The sequence below is a fragment of the Etheostoma cragini genome, chromosome 2 (genome assembly GCF_013103735.1).
Source record: "Etheostoma cragini isolate CJK2018 chromosome 2, CSU_Ecrag_1.0, whole genome shotgun sequence".
NCBI lineage: Eukaryota > Metazoa > Chordata > Actinopteri > Perciformes > Percidae > Etheostoma > Etheostoma cragini.
Genome location: NC_048408.1, coordinates 10,449,301 through 10,470,737, shown reverse-complemented (window position 1 = coordinate 10,470,737; position 21,437 = coordinate 10,449,301). Strand labels below are relative to the sequence as shown.

At 38.5% G+C, this 21,437-nt stretch overlaps 2 protein-coding genes across 6 annotated transcripts in view; both read right to left on the bottom strand.

Moving 5' to 3' along the window:
• The window catches only part of fbxw7 (F-box and WD repeat domain containing 7), a 106,596-nt gene extending 99,308 nt beyond the window's left edge, over positions 1-7,288 (bottom strand). For 4 of the 5 annotated variants that reach the window (XM_034885301.1, XM_034885309.1, XM_034885327.1 and 1 more), the window contains exon 1: positions 6,798-7,288. The gene's annotated coding sequence lies outside the window, so the exon portion shown is untranslated. Of the gene's footprint in view, positions 1-3,757; positions 3,765-6,797 lie in introns of all 5 variants that reach the window. The other variant, XM_034885318.1, reaches the window with a different exon arrangement.
• Positions 7,289-9,577: 2,289 nt separating this feature from the next.
• Positions 9,578-20,102, bottom strand: tmem154 (transmembrane protein 154). Its single transcript, XM_034885371.1, has 7 exons — positions 19,841-20,102; positions 16,822-16,956; positions 14,584-14,763; positions 14,109-14,163; positions 13,037-13,113; positions 12,324-12,366; positions 9,578-11,004 (listed from the first exon to the last, which is right to left on the bottom strand). Exons 1-6 carry the CDS (start codon positions 19,935-19,937, stop codon positions 12,335-12,337), a joined length of 576 nt encoding a protein of 191 aa, XP_034741262.1. The 5' UTR covers positions 19,938-20,102; the 3' UTR covers positions 9,578-11,004; positions 12,324-12,334.
• Between the last annotated feature and the right edge of the window lie 1,335 nt (positions 20,103-21,437).

The window sequence follows — 21,437 nt, the reverse complement described above, 5'->3', positions numbered from 1 at the left end:
TACAGATGGAGAAATTGGGACGATGAATGCATTATTATCTTTATTGTTATTGCCACTGTTCATCACACCCCCAACCGGCACCGTCAGACACCGCCTACCGAGAGCCTGGGTCTGTCAGAGGTTTCATGCTGAAAAGGGATTTTCCTCGCCACTGTCGCACTAATGCTTGCTCTTGGAGGAATCACTGGAATTGTTGGGTCTTAGTATATTATAATGCGGTCTAGACCTTCTCTATCTGTAAAGTGTCTCAAGATAACTGATGTTATGATTTGATACTATAAATAATACAATAAAACAATAAAATACTAAATTTAAACGATGGAGTGTTATTTTAGTGAGCTTGAGATGAGACGGAAAAAAAGCATGGCAGTGAAGAAATGGTTTAAAATGTGTCTAATCGTGTTTTACACGGAAGGAGGTCTCACATTAAAATTGGACCCTATTAACACACTGACCACCTTTACTGTGACACTAACAACACAACAAGTTTCAACCTCAAACCCGGATTTCTCTGATGATGCTTCAAGCTTATCAACACTGTGTTTAAAAGACAACACACAAGACCGCAGTCCGTCATCAGTCTGTCATCACCCGCTTCACGGCTTCATCTGTGTGCATCATTTCTAATGATAGCAGGTAAATAGCTAAATAACGTGAGACAAAAACAAAAAGAATATGCTCCGAAATCACACTCCATTTACTTCGACACTTTTGATTGCCTAAAATTTGTGTTCTTTATGCTGCCCTCAAAAATCACATAATGGAATCAAAAAGTCCATGACAAATACCACAATGCAAAACTTTCAATTCTATAAAACGCAAAAACAACAGGTTAAGAGTTGTTTAACATCAGTGATGGCGCAAAATGACGCCTGATAAGAATCCAAAATCTTGATTTACGGCTCACTACGAGCAAGTAACCTACTGAAGGTTTTTCTTTAGGAGTAGTGATAGTGTGAACAAACAAGTTATTTTGGATGCAGCTATCAGTAGTTCCTTTGAAGGAGGTAAGGAAGATAAAAGGCGTAAGGTGTGTGTTATAATACCCAAACATTTGACCCACTTACAGCCCAACCTTTATTTTCACCCACCTTGATGTTGTTGCCCCAAAGTCCTATTTGGTGGGTTTTCTTAGAGATTTTATTTCATGAGATCTCTTTAAAAGAGCTGGATCTTCCATCTCAAGGTGATTTGGACCTCCCCACAGTAAAGCCCTTTAATTTCCTCTTTCCTTGATCTCACTTTCTCTCAAGTGCCTCTGCCCACACACAAACGCACAACGCTGACAGCAGGCTGGACATTCAAGTCTCTGCTAATCTTTTTTCTTCTCCTCTTATTTTGTCTCCATCCCTATTTCCCGGTTAACTAAAAAAATATGTGCCTACACACACCTAGCTACTTTTAAGTTTCTCTCCACCAAATCCTCCACGTAAACATTTGTATCTCTTCTCCCATCCTCTTACAAGCTTCTGACCTCTCTCCTCCAGACTACATCTGTCCGCAACAACCCCATGATTGTCTGAATTCATTAAATTGGATGGGGAAAAAATGGCACGTTTGCCAGACTCAAAGAAAAACTTCCCACTTTAAGTCTCTCCAGTAAACTTACAACTTGACCAACAGACCTAACTTATGCCCTCAATCCCTTCCCCTCTCTGGACTGTGAATGCTCATCAAACTAACTATGCCTGCACAAAATTGGAAAAAAATCTGACATTGTGATATTTATTGAGATACGAAAAAGCAATTTTTAACAGATGTCATAAATAGCTCTATTTGGAAATAATAAATCATTCTCGACTAATGTGGTAATTTTGTAGGGGAGTGCATCTACATAGAAGATAAAAATGTAAAAGGATATTTTCTAATGTGAACCACTCTGTTAAACTTTAATACTTTATCAAACAAAGCAAGTAAGCACAGTGACTAACGTTACTCTTCTGAAGTGACTTTGGAGAGGGATATTAGGTAGAAATACGCTGGTTGACTAGCACAACACTATTGTATTCATATAATTATCAATCCAGGCTAAAGTGGATGACAATGACTGCATGTTGGTTCCTCTAAATTTCCGGTTGTGGTTGACTAGCGGGGCCAGCTTGTTTGGTGAATAGGTTGATCAGACCTGCTGGTCACGCACACTAGCAACAAGCTGTGTGTATCCTAACCCTAACCCATAGAAAACCATGCGCATTACTGCGTCAGCGGCAACTGCTGCCTACAGTTCTTTTCTACACACGGAGAGCCTCACTTCCAATAACAATAAACCCTGTCGGGCTAAAGTCACATACGCACTTTGCCCACATGGCTACCTGTCTTAAAGGGGAAGGGTCGGCCGGTAATAATCATGTAAAAGGAGAACAGTGAAAGTTTACTTTTCTATCAAACAGCAAAAAAGGATTAGCGTCAACATCGCAACGTCCTGCGACGTGACTATCGCGCATGCACACATCACGATGTCGATGCTAAAACACTATATTGTTTAGCCCTAAAACTAACCATCACCACTTCCCCCAATCAAGCGGATGTCATGAATCACGCATTATCCAAATGTCCCTTTCCCTACAAAGAGGTTTGGGTCCCAAAAGGCCCGGAGGACTGCCCATTACAATCAGACTGCACTCATTGCATTCCTACAGCAATCCACTTCAAACACAGTCGCTCCTCTCTTCAGTCCTTATCCTCCTGGTCTTTCCACTTCCTCCAAGACCATCAGCCAGATGGTCCTTGCCACCTTGTTGACTTGGGGGTAATCCCAATGTATGGAAAGAGATTGAAACATCTACACTGCCTCTCTTCTGATCCTGATGATGAAGACAATCTTTATGTCAACACGGTCGTTGCTGCACCTCGTTTTAAAAAGCTCCCACTATAACCGTGTGCTTCAGATTTCATCATTTCAGAGAGTAGAGTTAACAGTGACGAGGGATGCAATACAAAGCAAACTGGGTGTTACAAAGCGAGAGCAAACAGTCAACACACATAACCTTTTACATGCGTTTGTAGTTTCCCCAACAATGCAAGATTAGATTTGTTTTGTAATTGGGTTAACATTCAGAGGGTTATGTGGTTGCCTACAGGAAACATCTTATCAGCCCACCGCCACAAAAATAGGTTTAATAAACAGAGCTTTCAAATGCTATTATTTGTCTCACTGCAGCATGTAGGTAACAAATATGCTTGGATTGTTTTCAATTATACAAAGTTCAGCATAGAGCTACCAAGACCAGTCATGTCTGCAGGAATGTATACCACCTAAAACACTTCCCCTCCATTGACATCCTTAACAACCTATCTCACTCGTACCCCCCTTCATGTTTTGTCAATACGAGGTTCTAAGCCAGGAAATCTCACTGTCCATATGAGAATGGCTTTAGAAAGGCCCTGGGGTCAGTTACACAGCAACAGTCGGGAGTGTGGGAATGTGAAGCTTTCTGCAAACAAAGTCTAGGATACCCTCATCTCTCACTCTCCAAGGCCTTGCAGCAACAATCACAGTCCGAAAAACTGTATTGCATCCCACTGATCTATGTGAACTGAAAATATGCCATTGTTGTCTCAATATTGTCAGCCTATTTTTGTACTTGCATTCTCTAATCCTCACTTCTTCATATTGTGTGTCCCACACATCATCATACATTGACCTGAAGGGTTCAATACTTGCTCATAGAAACATAGTATGCATTTTGACTCACTGTGGTTAAAAAAATAAGTGTAGCTGTCTGGTTTGTAGATAACTCTTTCCCATTCATAACACTAGGATGCTAAATTATCAGTTCCTGGACCATGACCAGACCAACAGTAATGAGAGTGTGCATGTCATAAGGGCCAGACACAAGTGATACAAATATTAATATTTGACATCAAATCAACAAATTGGTTTCCCAAGTTTACCCTAAATACCCAGATTCTTCACACTACCACATACATTCCTAAAGTTGTGGTCACTTCACAACCCTGACGCAGTCTTGTTATGTAGGTTTAAATACATTATTCCTTTTTAAGCCAAAAGGTGAAACTGAACAGCATGAACTCCAGAAAACAAAGCTGTTCTTCTCTGTTAGCTTTGAATCAAATAAACAGACTTATTTCTGGTGACTGGGACTAACATGTTGTCCTCAAATCTTGTCTACAATCTCTTGGAAAGGAAATACTTACTGTACATATATGGCACATTTTTACAGACAAAGTTAGTCTATATTTATGTATACCCATTAGTTACCCAGCAATAACGATAACATTTTTTTATTTTTTATTATCTATTAAGAAAAAAACTTGCTGGAGTAGTTGTAGATCAGATGTATTAAGTAGATTGAGTCTATTGACTGAAGGTTAGGCTCTGTGCATCATATGGAAGTAGCGCTTTCAACTCCTACTTAGTATAATAAAACACTACAGATTGGTGTGGAGTGTTTCCTGTGTGTTCTTTGCTAAAATAGGCAAAACATACATGAATCGCTTGAGATTTTGTAGTCTAGCCAAATTTGGCCAGCAACAACAAAATCATTAAGTTTAGTCCTTGATCTAGGACACTGGTCTTCAGTCTTGACTTCAGTGACAGATGCTTCTTATTCTAGCCATGTCATCAAGGACAGGCTCCGACCGGAGAGGTCAAGTGAAGGCAGTTAACTAGCAGGGAGGGTGGAGAAGCAGTATAGTATTCTCCCAGAGAGGAAATCCGAGCCACTAGTCTACAACGTTGTTCTAAGTGACAGTGAGGTAGGTTAAACTGGTGTTGTGTGTCTGTGTTTTATTCGACCTGACTTCACAACACTCCTCCTGACCTTGGTTCAACATGGGTTGGACACCACTTTAGTGAACTGTCTTTTCTATTAGAGAAGGAAATGTATTTCAATGTTAGGGATGTTTAAGTTTAACTTAACTAACTTGATCAGACTATGAAAAAACGCACAAGCGAGAGATTCCATATGCTTAAATAAGGAAGAAACAAGGTGTGAAGAGAAATGAAACTGAAACTTTATTTGGTACTTATGTAATGTGATTATGTGTAATTCGGATGTTTAGTAGTAATGCGCTATGAACAGTTCCAGAATTAAGTTAGAATTAAGTGTGAAAACAGATTTCGCTAACTCAACTTTAGGCATGAAGGGACGGGGTCAAATTCAGGTCGATGGTGAGACTCTAGCACTATCCCTGTTGTGTCTAGCACACGTAAACATCAAATCTTGGTATCAGAAACCTTGATAAAACCTTATCCTTTTTTGAAAAACATAAATTGGCCATCTGGATGCCTCCAATAACATAGATACTGCAGCATGGAAACATCTTATCCAAATTCCTGATTATTCTCTGTCATGTGTGCAGGTTTGTCTTTGAGTAAAGTTAGTCAACAAAACAAAAAATTATAACTATGTAATGATGGTCTACATGCTGGAACAAAGTAAAAGTCTGACACCAGCAGGGGGTAAATTGTGTTGTTGTTGTGGTCTTCCATTCTGAAGATTATATGAAGAACAGAGTGGTAATTGCAGCAAGAAATCAAACTGGGTTCATACAACGGTTGAGGTAGCTATATCCATACAGGAGTTACAGATTTTACCACCAGTTTAAATAAACATTGACTAAATATTAAAAGCACTTCTAACTAGAAACATTAGCAATTCAACTGTTAAACAAATTACTGATTCCAAAAGATCATTAAAGTTAAATCACATTATCTCTCACACCATTTTAACAAAAACTGGATATCATAACCATCATGAAAGTAGGATCTCTTTTTTTACAGACTGATTTAGTTCTGCTAGGTGTACTGAACAAGTTGACAACCGAGTATAGATGGGAGACAGACTGTTGGACCTTCAACAGCTGCCTTCTTGAAGGGTAAAACTTGCTCCTGTTCATTAAGAAGCCCGCGGTTCTTCATCTTTTTCAGCCAGAGACCTCTTATGAGATAGAGACTATACTGGGAACTTCCTTATAATGCCCCATGGAATAATTTCACGTTGTATATTCTTACACTTCTATAGCCTTGGTTATGTGAAAGAACACCACAAGAGATATTTATTAGAAAAATATAATACAAAAATCATATATGATTTTGCCACATGGTAAATTAAAATGATAATGGTAATTTTAAATAAATCTGAAAACTTTTCATGAACCCATTGGGGGGGCGCCTTGAGAATCCCTGGTCTAAACAACCTGCGAACTGTTGTCTTTGTCCCGTGAATGTTCGCCATCCGTGTGCCCATGTGAACATCTGGATTTAGCTAACGTTATATAAGAGACGCACTAGTTAACTTCGCATGGGGTCGGTGAGCATTTGATGAATAGACCATCAGAAGAATCCATCATTCAGCTCCTATACTGCACCTACATCTTTATTTTGTATATTATGGCCCAGCTAAACAAAACATGCGTATCATGTTTGTGCTCACCACATAGCTAATTAAAGTGTTGCATGCGGGTTGAACTCCACGCACTTTGCAGCTTCTGACTCAAGTTTGTGCAGCTTGTTTAAAAGGCAAAGTTTTAGCGACGGAGTTTGCCAACACTGGTACCAAACTCAATCTGTGTGTTTGTATTAATGGTGGAAACATTACTACACAATACGGTAAGCCACCGCAAGCTGATTCTGACACCTGTAACTTCTTTCAAATCACTAACAAGCTCCACATCAACAGAAGTGCGTTAAGATGGCTAGCGTTAGCAATGCTAACTCAGCTAGCAAACGAGCTATTCGTTAGCTGGCTAATGCTAGGCCCACTTCCACTGGTCCATTACTACAATATTTCTGAGTTGTGATCTTGCACATTGTAATTTTTTAATTGTTTTACCTCAGAAATGTGGAGATGAAAAAAGACAGCAGGCTTCTCCGGTGATTCCTTTTGGTCGTAGATATCCTCTGGAGCTTGAAGAAGCCAACACCACAGGCTCCGATGTTCGTTTCTTGGTTTCCCACCAGCAGCAAGTCAAGTGTTTGCACCTAACCAACAGAAGCTAGCAGGTTAGCTAGAGGAGCTAACTAGCCTCTACAAGGCAATCTACAAGCCAAGTTCGTGTTACATTAGCTGGCTAGTAAGACACCGCTAACGTTAGCTGCTCTGTCAAATTGACGAGAGTATTGGTCGACCCTTTGACTCTGTTCTTTCACTGGGCGACATATGAAGGCGTGCGAGCATTACAAGAGGGAGAACATATCCACTGAGAGCAAACAGTGTGTCAGTTGTGAGTGAGTTGCCGTTCACAGACTCTTCAACAACCGCGGTTTGTTCGTCTCCTGACTCTCCACCACCGACTGGAGAGAATGGCTGTCGCAACATGATGATGGTACGTTTTTGTTTGATGTTGGGCGCTCGAATATGATGTAATAATACACTCCCTGGATGACGTCCAAAAATATTAATATGTGGGTATATTTAAATAGGATATAGCTTATATAATTATAATAACAATAACTTTTTTATTTACATGTAATGAATTTAATTTAAGATTTTATTCATCTATTATTTTGCTTATAATGTTGAAAATTGCATTTTCTATAGGCTACATTCTCATAAAATGTTGATTTGCACGAGAAGTAAGCTTCAATAACATCAATGTCAATAAAACATGGAATAAAAACATTAGTGATGGTAACTTATTTTTTATTGTCTTTGTCTAGCCTTATTTGCCATGCAATATTTTTATGATAATGAACAATTTTGATTCCAGGTATTGTCTTCAATTATTTATACCAAAATAATTTACAAGATGATTTGACGTGATCTCTATTTGGCAGGGATATGTATTTTAAATATGTTAATTATTGCATTTTAATCAATGTTATCTAGCCCTTGATTAAATTGGTTGTGGTTTACATAATTAATGATATGTCTTTTTTATTACATAAGACAGACCATATGCAATATTACAAGACTTTTTTAATTGCTGAAACAGTCGCAAATTATTAACAAAAATAATAATCTGAAACTACACCCATATTTACCATTTTCTTGTAAGACTTCCCATTTTCCTTCTCATTTTTTAATTACATAAAACAAAAAGAGTATGTTCTAAATCCTATTAAAGATCTGCCTTTATGTGTTTTATTCTTTACTATTATTGCCATTTGTATTTCTATTCTATTTTAGTATACACCATTCAGGCTTTGATCATACCTACCATTCACTTTTTTTAAACAGTCTTGTTTTGATAGAAATATAAATGGTAATATATTTTGATCAACGTTTTGAGGGGAAAAACATGGGAGGAGAGAGACTCCAAATCCAAATTTGCATGGTGTGTCAGAAATCATACAGCAAACCTTAACCTAGTTCTTTCCAGCATGTTGAGCCTCATTTATTCATGGGAAAAATAAGCTAATTAGTGTGAATGCTACTGCTGCTGCTGCTGCTGCTGCTGTTACTGCTGCTTCATGCGCTCCCGTGCCAACCTTGGTACGCTTTAGCTCATGGTCATTTTTATGCCCTGTATCCGGATCCTCCAGGGAGAGTCTGAAAACCTGAGATATCACTAAGCACCAAACATGTGATCCTGAGGAGTGTGGAACTAAGAGTGGCATCTGGTCAATGCAAACTGAAAAAAAGACCCTTGAAAAAAAGACCCTAGAAACAAAGCCAGACTGTAAATATCCTCACTGATGGTGTGCTTTTTTTGGAAATGGCTCCTGTAAGTGGACTCCTCACAAAAATGGGAACTCTAGAAATTAGTTTTTCACTATTTTCTCGTTCAGGCTGTTTTGGTCGTGTAGTGAGAGACACTAAACACAAATAAGTATTCTTATTTTTTCTTGAGACCCCTTCAGGGGTCCTGACCCCCAGGCTGGGATCCAGTAGTCTAAAATCTGTTTTCTAAGAGCTTTCCCCATGAAGAACAACATAAGGGAAAACAGTTGAATTGTTATTTTTTAATTGTTATAATAACCTGCTTTATTATTTACTTTTTTCAATTTATAAAAGAAAGTTGGTCTCACCATTTAAAAGTCCCATGATATATGACTTGAAATCATGAAATTTAAAATCTATGCTTCAGATTCCCAAATTTCCTGGAAAAAAGTACAGAGGACATGACCAGCCCATGGTTAATGTGTCTGATCAAATGTCCAAACAGTGACATTTCATAAGTCTTTCATAAGAGAAAGTGGAAAGTATTACACACTTTGAGTTGCTCATTACAACTCTATAAAGGATCAAACTTGAAACTATTGTGAAGTAGTCTCCTATAATGACACAAACACACACTCTCCCATAAACACATTCCCGGGTGTACTCTGTGTTTTCTACTAAAAGATTGCCTAAGAATGACTGAATGTGATGATTGCGACAGACGGACGATGCTCTGTAACATCACAGCTCTTGAAGGGAAACAAACATGGCTGTGAAATGGAGCTGATAGAGTGTGACAGGCAGTAACGGTGCCTGCTGGGTAGACAGTATTCAGTCTACACAAGGTAAATTTAGAAAGAAGGGTCACTGGAAATATTATGTTGTGAATGTGTCCTGTGGGGAATTACATCACATTTCTGTGACACTGTGATCAAAATGATCAACATACCTGTCCTTATACTGGTAAAGCCTGGTGTGAGATGATGTGCATGTTGTTTGTTACATCATGGTTGGTAGGAAGAATTGTGGTTTTATTTGCATGTAAACCAGTTCAGCCAGAATCTGGCACAGTGTGGACAAAGCTATTTGAAAGTCACTCTGCCTGTGCACTCAATTAAAAAAAAACTACACCTGCTGCTGTAGAGCATCAAAGGGTAGAAGTGTAGATTTACAGTGTTTGTACTTTCTTAATAAGTCACAATTATTTGGTACAAATATTAGGTCTTAGCAGTCCATCTAACACCTGTCAAGACATTTTACTCAAATCACAATTGTCAAGCTCATGGTGATGCTGCAGGAAAAGTCAGCAGCATTCATCATCTGGGAATCATGAATGTCTGTAAAAAATGTCACGCAATCCATTCAATGATTGATATTTCAAAGACAAAGTTGTGGACTGGCCAACATTGCCGTCCCTAAAGCCACACTACCATCAGGACTTTATCCAGAGATTGTATCTAATGAAATTTTATTCAAACCTGAAATATTTACAAACGGCATTCCTTAAAAATAATATATTTGGTATATTGTATTCTCATATTTACAGTGCAATATACTGCAAAATACTGACTGACACGTTTTGAAAGCAGTCACATTTAGATCAGTGTCATGACTGCTTAGATTCACACTTATGAGCCAAACTTGGAAATAAAATATCTGAACAGCATCTGTAAACATAAAGTATTCAGTCAGAGAGTTATTATCTACTGTATCGTAACATGAACATGTTAAATAGAAGCAGCTTTTAGAAAGCTGTTTCGGCAACAGGTATTTAACAAAAGACTCAAATCAAATCAAAACTGATTTCACACAGAATAAAAACACTTTTTCTATAAGTCCTAACCAGCTCTGCAAAGGCAGGAAAAGGTGTGGCTTTCTCTGTCATGCATGCTTGCAATCTTCAACATTATATTTCACCATTGAAACCTGCAGCTGGAGGGAGTGACACAGTGTGATACAACAAAGAGGCATTGAGCTGAAGAGAAGTAACTATGAGCATATCACGTCATATCTGAGAGGGTTGGAGAAGAGCATCTGCCTAATGCACTTTAAGTTAGCTGCATATTTTTTAACACTATGAATCTGCAGAAAATGGAATGGTTGGTAGCTACAGCACAATGTTATCTAGGTTTAACAGAAATACTCTGATAAATTGCGACAGAACATACTGTGCTTATACCAGGATTATAACCCAAAACGGTTTAACAGTTCAACAAAACAATCAAAACAGGCAAAGCATGAAAGAAACAATACATTTCTTTAAAAAGTTAGAGGTTTGTTTCATGGCAGTCAAATGAGTTCCTGTTGTTTCAGATGTGGCTTCATTATTGTAGAAAGGTCGGAACATCCAAAGGGACATCGATGTATCGTTGACTGTGTGTGTTTACATGCCGGGAGAGCGTCCATTGTTGCAGAAATCATGGGGAACAGAGGTGAACTGTCAGAGTCAGAGAGACAGAGGTTATTTCTCTATAATCAAGCCAGGATTGGTAATGGAGTCATTTAGTCCATTTAGAATGTTGTTGTTTTTCACTGTTTTTTTCCATTTTATTTAGTCCTCCCGTATAGTGTTTTTTTGTGCAGTGCTGTTTTATTAATTTTCTTAAATTTTGAAACGTTTTTCTAAATATCTTTAACAAACCATGTTTCTTTTCAGAGTAGGTTTACTATGGTTCAACTCCTTACTGTGCAAAGTATTCAGCTGGTTTCAAAAGTTGAACTTTGAGGCAGCTTCAACAACATTTCATATGCTTCCTTTCTTTCTTTAATTTGTTCCACTATTGTGCCTAACTTACTGTTGAATTCCACAGGTCTGACAAACAGGGCAGAGCTGCTGCAGTGTGCAACCACAGCAGCTGTAACACCACGTTTACTTTTGTTTGGAGATCTCTTGTGTAACCCTATGTGTACAGAGTGCTTCCACACTGAATGAAAGTTCCATCTAACCCTTGCACAGCTTTAGAAATAAAATCCTGGGAAAAAGCTGTGTGTAAATGATGTTGGTCAACAGTTTGTGAAGTGGACCTTGTCCTTGCCTATCCAGTCCTTCCAGTAAGGAGACTATCCGGGGTTATGTTGCGCCACACTTCCATGCATGCCTGGTGTAATCACTTGCAGGTGTTAGGAGTGATTGTGCTTTCAAAGAGTAACATGTGTAATGACAGAAGGTTCACAGTTTATCAGTCGTAGCTATACTGAAACCAGATGGTGCATCACAACAAACACAGGCTGGCAGGAAAAGGCTAACTTACTAACTGTTGTATAGCCCAAGTCAAATGTTGATCTGTTAGTATTATTGTGTAGAAAGATAGTTACATTGTTGTTTTGAGTGTATTAATAAGATAGTTTGTTAGAAGTAGTTTGTGCTCACAGTTGGAGGAATGGTTCTTATTAAATAATTTCTCATGTTGTGACACACTGCTAGTGGCTGTTACACAGTGACTGTTGATTTTGTCATCAATATTACCAAATTAACTCTCAAGGTTCACAGAGGAGCAAGATAGAAAATATGAATACAGAGTAACGTTAATGTATACTCATGCACTATATCTTGTGCATTTACATTTTTAGTACATTTTAGAGTTAAGTCAGTAAAGACTACACACATTTCCAGGCCTATTATGGCGAAAAGTGATATGTTTTTGTTTACAACACTATGAGAATAGCATTCTGAACATGAAGGATGAGTGACAGAAACAATCAAATTTGTGTTCATGAACAGGCAAACAGTTAATAACTGAAGCTTAGCATGCTCACCACAAAGAGATTCATCCAAGTTTAGAGTCCTCTGCAGATTTACCTAGAACAAACAAACACATGAGATTACTCATTATATATTTACTAAACCCTCAATCTAAGCAATATAGAGTGTTTGCAAAAACAACTCAGAAACTGACACGAGACAAGTTTTAACAATTAGAGCAACAGGGACCTCTGCTGGATGAACTCCCCCAACCAGTCTCACCGTTACTGTTAAATGTACTATAAATATAAGTACCATGAGTAAAGGGGTCATTACACATGGGCCCATTTCAGAATAATGTATATTATATTATTGTATTATAATTTCTGATGCATTTATGTATAAATTACTTTAATGTGGTACTTTAAGGTGGAGCTCATTTTCAATTGCTCAATATACAGCTGGGTAGCTCATGAATGTAGGAGTCTTATAATAATCATAATTTATTTGTTGAGTATATCTTGTTTCTGATTCTGTGAAGAAACTAAGTTGTCAGATAAATGCAGTGGAGTTAAAAGTGTAATTTTTGCCTCTGAATTATACTAGAGTAGAAGTAGCATAAAATGGAACTTTAAAAATTATACTTAACTACAGAACTTGAGTAAATGTACTGACCAACTTTCCACCACTGAATGAAATAAAATACATTTATCTCTTTCAAAAAAAATAAGGTATATAGGTGTGTTTTGTATGCAACAGTTCTATTTAAAAAAATGTATATACCTACCATCCTTTTTCATCCATTGGCCCAACTCTTCCATTTCTAGTTCCAGCACAGAGGGCACATCTTCTTCAAACATGGGCCTGGAAGACACAAAGTGTTCAGAAAATCAAATGAGACACAAAAAGCAGGTCAACAAACTAACTTGTTTCTGACACCGGCAGTTGGTATCGGTTGATCTTTCTGGCGCTGGTAGCAACCAATACTGACAGACTTCCGCCACACTTACAGACATTGTCATCCGCTTCGCTTTTTTGTCAGATTTGTGACCAAGCTAATATAAACAGACATCTTTTATCTACTCTCCAGATGCCCTTGTTTGATCTTTATTTGTAGATACCCTTTTAAGTAATCTGTTGGTTGTGATTGTTGAATAATTATTTATTACTTACTGAAGTTATTTTTTTCTGTGATCAGATACCTAGCCGTTAGCTGCCTGAGGCTAATATGTTGCTAGAACTACAGGATAAATGTCAATGTGTTTTACTCTTTTTACGTTCACTGACTACATGGAGGCATACATGGTTACTATATTATTTATTGATTGTATTACGTTTATTGCATGTGGCCAGGATAGCTCAGTTGGTAGCGCAGGCGCAAGCATATATAGAGGTTTACTCCTCGATGCAGCGGCCGCAGGTTCAACTCTGACCTGCGGCTCTTTACTGCATGTCATTTCCCCTCTCTCTCCCCTTTCATGTCTTCAGCTGTCCTGTGAAAATTCAGTCCTAAAAACGTCCCCAAAAATAGTCATAATGATTAGATTAGAAATTGTGTTCTAAGTAGCAATGAAGAAAGATATGTAACTACAAGAGGACTTGTGTTACCTCCATGTTACTTGGATAAATAACTCTTGCGCTTGCGTGCACACGAAACCCAAACCTCTTTTGCACATAGGTCATAGGTCATTCAAACATGCATAAATGCAGACATAAACTAAATAACACACTGAGAGTTATCACCTCCTAAGTATTTCACATTAAGTTACAGACAATCTCTTTCAAAATCAGTATTTTACAAGGTTGACCACAGTCCTTCAAATTCGCAGCTAAAAAAAAGTTAACTTCTCAATACTTACATTGGCACCTTCTCTGTACTTGACCCATCCAAATATGGATCCTCTTTTCCCAGTTCTATCAGAAAAGAACATGGCTTAAGACAAAAAATAGCAAATCACATTACAGTGTTTGAACCCTATGTATTAAACTTAAAATATTGCTAAATAAATTATTTAGTAGTTATTTTTATAAACATTGGCATGTAGCTGAGGTATTTTTTTATATTAACCGTTTTTTCCCTTAACTCTCATGGTATCCAGCCATACACAGAATTTTAGTATTAATTGTCCCTTTTATCTGTCACAATTCATGATACTAGCAGAAGATTTGACATTGACGACTTCCACCCCATTGACACTACCTGTAAATAAAACTTAAACCATTTGCATTGGCCACCAGTGGTAAGTGGGAAAATAGTTTTTTTTCTTCTTCTTCTTTTTCCTGTGATTTAACGGAACTGGCCATTTAAAGTGGTTCCTCCTGTGATGGACATACCTTGATCTCTCACTTTTTGGTTACACCTGCGATGGATGAAAATACCACAAACTATCATGCTGATGACAACGACCACCACGACCACAGGAATCAGGATGATGATGAGACTCAAACCACTGTCCTCCTCCTCTGGCAAGGGGGTCGAATCATTAAATGTGTCAATAGTTGTTTCCAAAGATCCTGCAGTAGAAGGCAACAGTTATCAGTCATTATGTTGGTTTCCTGCTGCATTTTTTGTTTTTATTTATTAATGAGTAGTAAATTATTTTTATGTGGTGGAATAGCTCAGTCCATGGTGACTTGGCTTAGAAGTTCAAGTCTCCGTATGGACCGTGTGGAGTGTGGACTCGTAGTTTGAGAAGTGCCAGTTCACTTCCTGGGCACTGCCGAGGTGCCCTTCAGCATGGCATTGAACCCCAAAACTGCCCCATGGGTGCGATAGTATGCCTGACCCTGCGCCATGACCCCTCTGAAATGCATGTGTGAAGTGTGTGTAAGGAGGGATATGCAGATCTGCAGTTATTTTGACTGTCCTATGTAAAATTGCCTTGTGGTGATTAAAAAATTGAGCATTTTTAAATGAATTATCTTTACATTTAGAGTAATCTAGACAGAAATCTGCACTGTGCTGTTGTGTTAGCTCCGACATGCCAACAACAGTGAAGGAGTGGCTCTGTCCTGAGTCATCTTCTATGGTATTTTTAACTGGAAACAGTGGAATGCTACTTCTGAAACAAGTCAATGAGTAGCCTACTAACTAACTTTTTTATTCCCTTCTCTGACATGGCGCCAAGAAGTGGCATGGAATTTAATTAAGATATAAATTGCTGAACAGCTGAACAGTGAATCCTTTGTGAAATACCCTTGCTAAGGGTAAATTGGGGCTTTTCAGCTAAAACAGCACTGCTGATGCAGACATATAATCTGGCTATCACCAGACCTAGCTCTGTCTTTTAAAATTGAACATAAGCTGCAGGGCCAAATCAAATCACCGGTATGCAAATCAGGCTGGGTTTAGCCAGTCCAGCAGACATACACAACTCCTGTCAAATTAAATAAATACAACAGTAATTATTATCAATATACCTGACCTTTGTTTTAAATGCAATGAGGCTGAAGGAATATTTATGCACTGTGTCTGGGAGTGTGACAAAATGAAAACATTCTGGAGGAGGGTGAGCAATAAAATTATGTTCATCTTGTCTGTGAACATTCCCCTTGACCCTAAAATGACATAGCTGCACCTGCATGCAACAAATCTAAAACTAAAACCACAAGACTTTACATGTATTGACTTAGCTATACTACAGAAAAAAGGACCATAGCTCTTAATTGGAAGAAAATGGAGACACCTGCAAATCGGTGCTCAGATCAAGAATGTGGCGCAATGTATGTCCATGGAGAAATTAACATTTATGTATCATATCTAGAAACCATTTGACCAGTCTACAAAAAAGGAGACATAGGGGAGCTTCCACAGAGGGTGACTGCAGGACAGGATGCATATTGATCAATAAGTGGTGTACCCCAGAAGGGAAAAGCACTGTAACATGTCTTGGAAGGTGACAGCAGAGGTGCAATTCTTGCTTTTGTATTTGTGAGTGTCATGGCTTTGCTGGAGGTGCCATTGTTTTCTGTTTCATTCTCCATATGTATTATTGTCATATAATTTGCTTTTTGTTTTTCAGGTTAAGACCTTTGGTTTATGTCCAAATTCCTGCAAAAACAATGACATTCCTATCAGCCTCAGCTCTACTTTGTGTTTTGTTAGCATTCTAACACAATATAGAGATGATGTATTGTATTGAACAGTTCTTACAGAGAATGTAGTGTCCATGGTCACTTAACCATTAGCCCAATTTTTCTCATGTAAGACTCACTAAATATTGTCTAATTGTCTTTAGGCGTGGGAGAACTGACCATCTTCAAGGGACGTAGCATACATTGTGTTTTAATGCCATTTGTGAAGTATTGATAACGGTCACAGTTGATAGAAACCATTTAACCAGCCATTATGTTGAATTCTGGTAGCACCATGTTGTTGCTGTAAGATAATGAAAATATTGTAGTCTTTTCAAAGTTCATGACCAGTGTTTTACGTTAAAGAGAGACTCATGATGACTTAAGCTTGTACCAAGAAACAGGTTAACAAGCAAATATGACAAATATGATACTACTTGTACAAATTACAAACCATCTAGACACATTTTCAAATCATTAAAGCAGGTTAAGACCTACCATTACTAATTGTCAGTGTGGTCGGCAGCTGTCCGTGTAAGCTTCCGTTCCAGAGTGTATTCAAGCTTTTACTGTCCTCTTCGTCAAGGGAGGAGTCCGGTGCTGAAGTGGCATTAGAAACAGTTGAAAGTGTTTCTACAAACAGAGAGAGAGGTACATCATCATGACAACAGCATTGAGTAATTTTCATGAGTTTTATGTGACGTGTCAATTATGCACGGCCAAAAGTATATGGACACATGAATTGTAGAACATCTCATTTCAAATAATGGGCATTACAGTGATATGCTTTACTCAAACTGTTGCCAAAAAAAAGTAAGCACACTATTGTCTAAAATATCATCGTAGGCTGTGGCATCCTCACCTATAAAATTGTAAGTGTATATATATATATGTAAAATATGGCCTGTGTTCTCACACCTAGTATACAGATGTTTGATCCTAAAGTTTTTAAAGTTTTTAAATATGCTGCCGCTTCTTCCCGGGAACAATGTGCAAAAATACTTGAAATGTTTAAAAGGCATTCCATTTTTTTTTTTTTAAAGGAGAGGGATAGGGGCTAAAAGAGAAATGTCAAAAGTTAAAAAGACAGCAGCACACATCCCAACATTTACAACACATCCACTACTTACATACAATCATGACAAACTAAATTAAATGTACCAACAAATATTAAATAAATGACAAATAGTCTTTTCTTTTGGTTGAATGTGTATGTTCAAAACCTCGTGCAACAGAAAACTCAGATTGGACAGATAGTCTAGCTAGCTGTTTGGATTTACCCTGCAGAGATCTGAGGAGCAGTTAATCATGGTCCTAAGAAATCCACCAGAGTTAAACGCACCACTAGAGAACTTTTCCTGCTTCGGTGTCCCTACAGGTTGGAAGCAGAATTGTCCATTACACTATCCAGTTCATTCAAACCCCAGATCCACTACCTGATCTGGCAAACTTGCGCAATGTAATGTACTAGACAATTCTGCTTCCAACCTGTAGGGGGACCAACGAGGGAAAAGTTCTCTAGTGTTGCTTTAAAATTCAAACACAAAGAAAGCAAAGGAAACGGCAAATCGGCAAAAACACATGCATCCAGCGGGATTTCCAGTGGCACCGGAACAATTCCGGAAGTGGAACGTTGAGGATATAGACTAGTGCTAATATAATACCTTACATTGTTTTTTTCCTTTCACTTAACAAAAGTACATCAGAGTTAAAGGTCCTTAGCGTTTTCATGGACCATTGTCAAAGATATTGTATGCTGTAGCATCCTTTTTATACAAAGGTTTTAAATATGCTGCTGCTTCATCCTGGAACAATAAAAAAAAAACACTGGATCCGGGCTGGGCATCCTGTTGGCCTTGTGGTTAAGGCCTACCACATAACTATTTGCACAGTTTGATTCCAGCCAGGGACCTTTGTTGCATGGCATACACCTCTCTCTGTCTATCATCATGTCTGTTTCTACACTTCAAACTATTGAATTGAACAGAGGCAGACATTAAAAAAAAATAAAAATAAAAAATAACATCACCATTGGTGAATTCAAGTCAGTTTCAAGGTAGTCTGACTCAACGGATGTACATTGCTGGGATAAAGCCTGATATTATGCTGTCTCCACTATCAGGGCTGTAGAGGGATGTGATTGGTTTAAAGAAATACAAGCAAGCCAGAGCGTTTTTTCCCCTATCTGAGAATAGACGGGCAGTGTGTAAGTGCTGGGTCCATTGCCGACACAGCATTGTGGTGACATGGTTGGCATTGCAAGACTAGTTTCAAAGGATCTGGACAAAAGTAGTCTTGTGTTAATGTGACCATGCATTTATTGTCATTTTTAAACAGTTTTGAAATTCTTTACCTGTTTATCATCACTCTAACTGGATTTTGGTCAACAGCATGTGGCAAATTTTGTCTTAGCTTGTTCTTCACATTGTATTTAATGTTGTAACAATGTTTTTATATCCTCTTGACCAAGTGTCTCTTAACACTTATATTTTAATTTCATTGCGAGTCTGACTTAGTTGGATTAAAATAGATGTTTCTTTTTGTTTTCAAATGGGACTAAGAGTTCCAGCCCAAACCGGCAAAACAGTCCCACAGTGTCCACATACTTTAGGCCACATAGTTGATGTGACTCGGGAAAGGGAAGTTTGGGTTGCCCTGCTGGAGCTGCTGCCCCCGCTACCTGATACCGGATAAGCGGTCGAAGATGGATGGATGGATGGGTTTTGTTATTCATGTCTCTACTGAGATCAATGTATCACCATCACCTTCTAGTCCCCACCTGCCTTCTCTTCTTGGATCTCTGCTGCTGTATCTGCCCCATCATCATTTATATTAATAGAGAAACACATACATGCATGAAGACAGCCTAGTTTCAGCTTGTTTCTAAAACATCTGAATAACTGTTACAAGCAGATCAAACAGGAACTTAAGACTTCCGTGAGCAGGATTTGAAGCGGTTGCTACAAAAATCAGAACTGTTGCAAAATGCACCTACTGCACGAGAACTGGGTGGTGATATTCCACATGTTAAGCAATTTGTTCCTGTCACATTGTAAAAGATTTGACTTGGTCCGAAAAAGATCCTCTTGCTCAAGAAGATTTACTAGAATTTAAACAGGAAAAATACTGTAAAAGAGGAATGGCAATTAGAGGCAAATGGTGTATTATGTACAAATAAAAAAAAAAAGGTTTCTCAGGCTCATCTTGGCTTTATAAAACTAAGACAATAGTTTTATTTTGAAAAACAGAAGGGACTACGTTTCTACACATAGTTTTGACAAAGACGTGCATTGAAGTGAAACTAACTTAAACCTTTTGTACTTTGTGCCCTGAACCCTTGCTTTTAAATGTATCTGCTCTATCTAGTGTTAAAAATATTAGACTTTTCACAGTACGAATAATAAACACTCCTTCCAGTCAAGAAGTTTTACTCACAGTCAGAAAACTACCACAAAGGAGAAAGCAGGGAAAGTGGAATTGAGTCCAGAGTGTAATGAAACTGATCTTCCAGTCTTACCTGTCCCTGTCAGCGTGGTCAGCAGCAGTGGCAGCAGCAGCAGCAGAGGGGTCTGCACCCGGGGCCCTCTCATGCTAACAGTCCCAGAAGCAAACATAGTGCCATTGTGGTCCCACTTCCGTCTCTACTGTCACAGTACAGCACTTCCTGATCTGGCTTTACATGTTAAAAGGAAGGAAAAGAAAAAAAAGACTCACACACACAGACACAGACGCACACACACAAACACGCCCTCAGACTCACTCAGATAACTCACTCGGATGTGATGCAATCCACTCTGTACTTGTCGCCACAAGTTTGACGGCTCTTCAGCTGCAGTTCAATCACATTCCTGCCGGTTGAGTATGCGGCCCCACAGAGCTAGGGGAAAGCTAAACAAACTTTAAGGAAGGAAAAAACACTATTTGTGGTCCAGCTGGTTAGGCATCTCAAAAGAATTTTGAATTTTGTGGAGCAGATCCTTACAGTTTTTCTAAGTTGCTTTGGTGTGTTTTTCACATCATCCCTAACAACAATGAATGCATTTCTCAGAACAATTTGTGAGAACTGTAACATACAATAGATGTTTTTTTCTAAAGCTAGTCAGTTACTAAAAATCCTTAGTAGATCTCTCAAAAGTATCATGTTCGTGAACAATGACTCAGTGACTTATCATTCTGATGACACTCATCAGAATGATAAGTCAATGAGTCATTGTTCACGAACAAGGTCGTCAAATTGTTTCGTCATGTTGTCAATGTAACTGTGACAGTATTACCTGATGTAAATTTAGGTTACAGTTTGGATGACAGCTACTGGATTGAAAATGCACAAGGCTGCACTTCTGTGGCATTTACTGCATCAATTTCAACAGTACTATCTACAATTGCTGTGTGTGGGTTATTGATTGAAAGAGACTGGACAGGGTTTTGTTTTTCACAGCTTTTACTAGTGCTACTTTATAAAAGGAAAAACTAAATTATTTACATTAAGAAAAAGACAAGGGGCACAAAGGGGAAAAAACTAAATTAGAAAGTAAAACAGGAAATACCCCTAAGGCACAACTTTGCCTGCAGCATTGTTCTAGTGCTGTCTCTACGCATCCTGACGTTCCTGTCTGTCGGCCCATATATTCTCATCCACATCACACCGGATATTTTCCCTTGCAGTGCGACTTGAAAAGTATCTTTTGGAATGCCTCATCCATCCTCTGCAGGAGTCTACTGTGATGTCCTCACATGCTGCATCCATTGCAGCCAGTCTTTGTGTGTGGCTGACGATTGTACACCTTCCACCTCCATTCTGAAAATAACTCCTTAACTGGGTTAAATAAGGTGGGAGGAATTCTATGATTGTCCTCGGGTGGGTCACAAACCATGGCCTTATGATGTCTGATTGACGGACCTCACATTATCACAAATGACCACACACTTTGGCAAATCCTCTGTAAACAGACCCCTCTCATCATCAGGGATGAGAGCCATGTAGAGAGTCTCTAAAATGTTGAGTAGATGCTTGGTGTTGTGTGGCCCTATGAGGGGGATATAGGTTAGGACACCATGCTCTGAAATAGCAGCACACATGGTGATAATTCCTCCCCGTTGGCCTGGCAAATCCA

Bases quoted from the DNA above. Each gene is read 5' to 3' on its own strand.
- tmem154 (XM_034885371.1), bottom strand. From the start codon at position 19,937: ATGTTTGCTTCTGGGACTGTTAGCATGAGAGGGCCCCGGGTGCAGACC. The intron at 14,764-16,821 runs GTAGGTCTTAAC...CTTCTACTGCAG, and splicing joins CACACTGACAATTAGTAATG to GATCTTTGGAAACAACTATT. The intron at 14,164-14,583 runs GTATGTCCATCA...CTTTTCTGATAG, and splicing joins CCAAAAAGTGAGAGATCAAG to AACTGGGAAAAGAGGATCCA.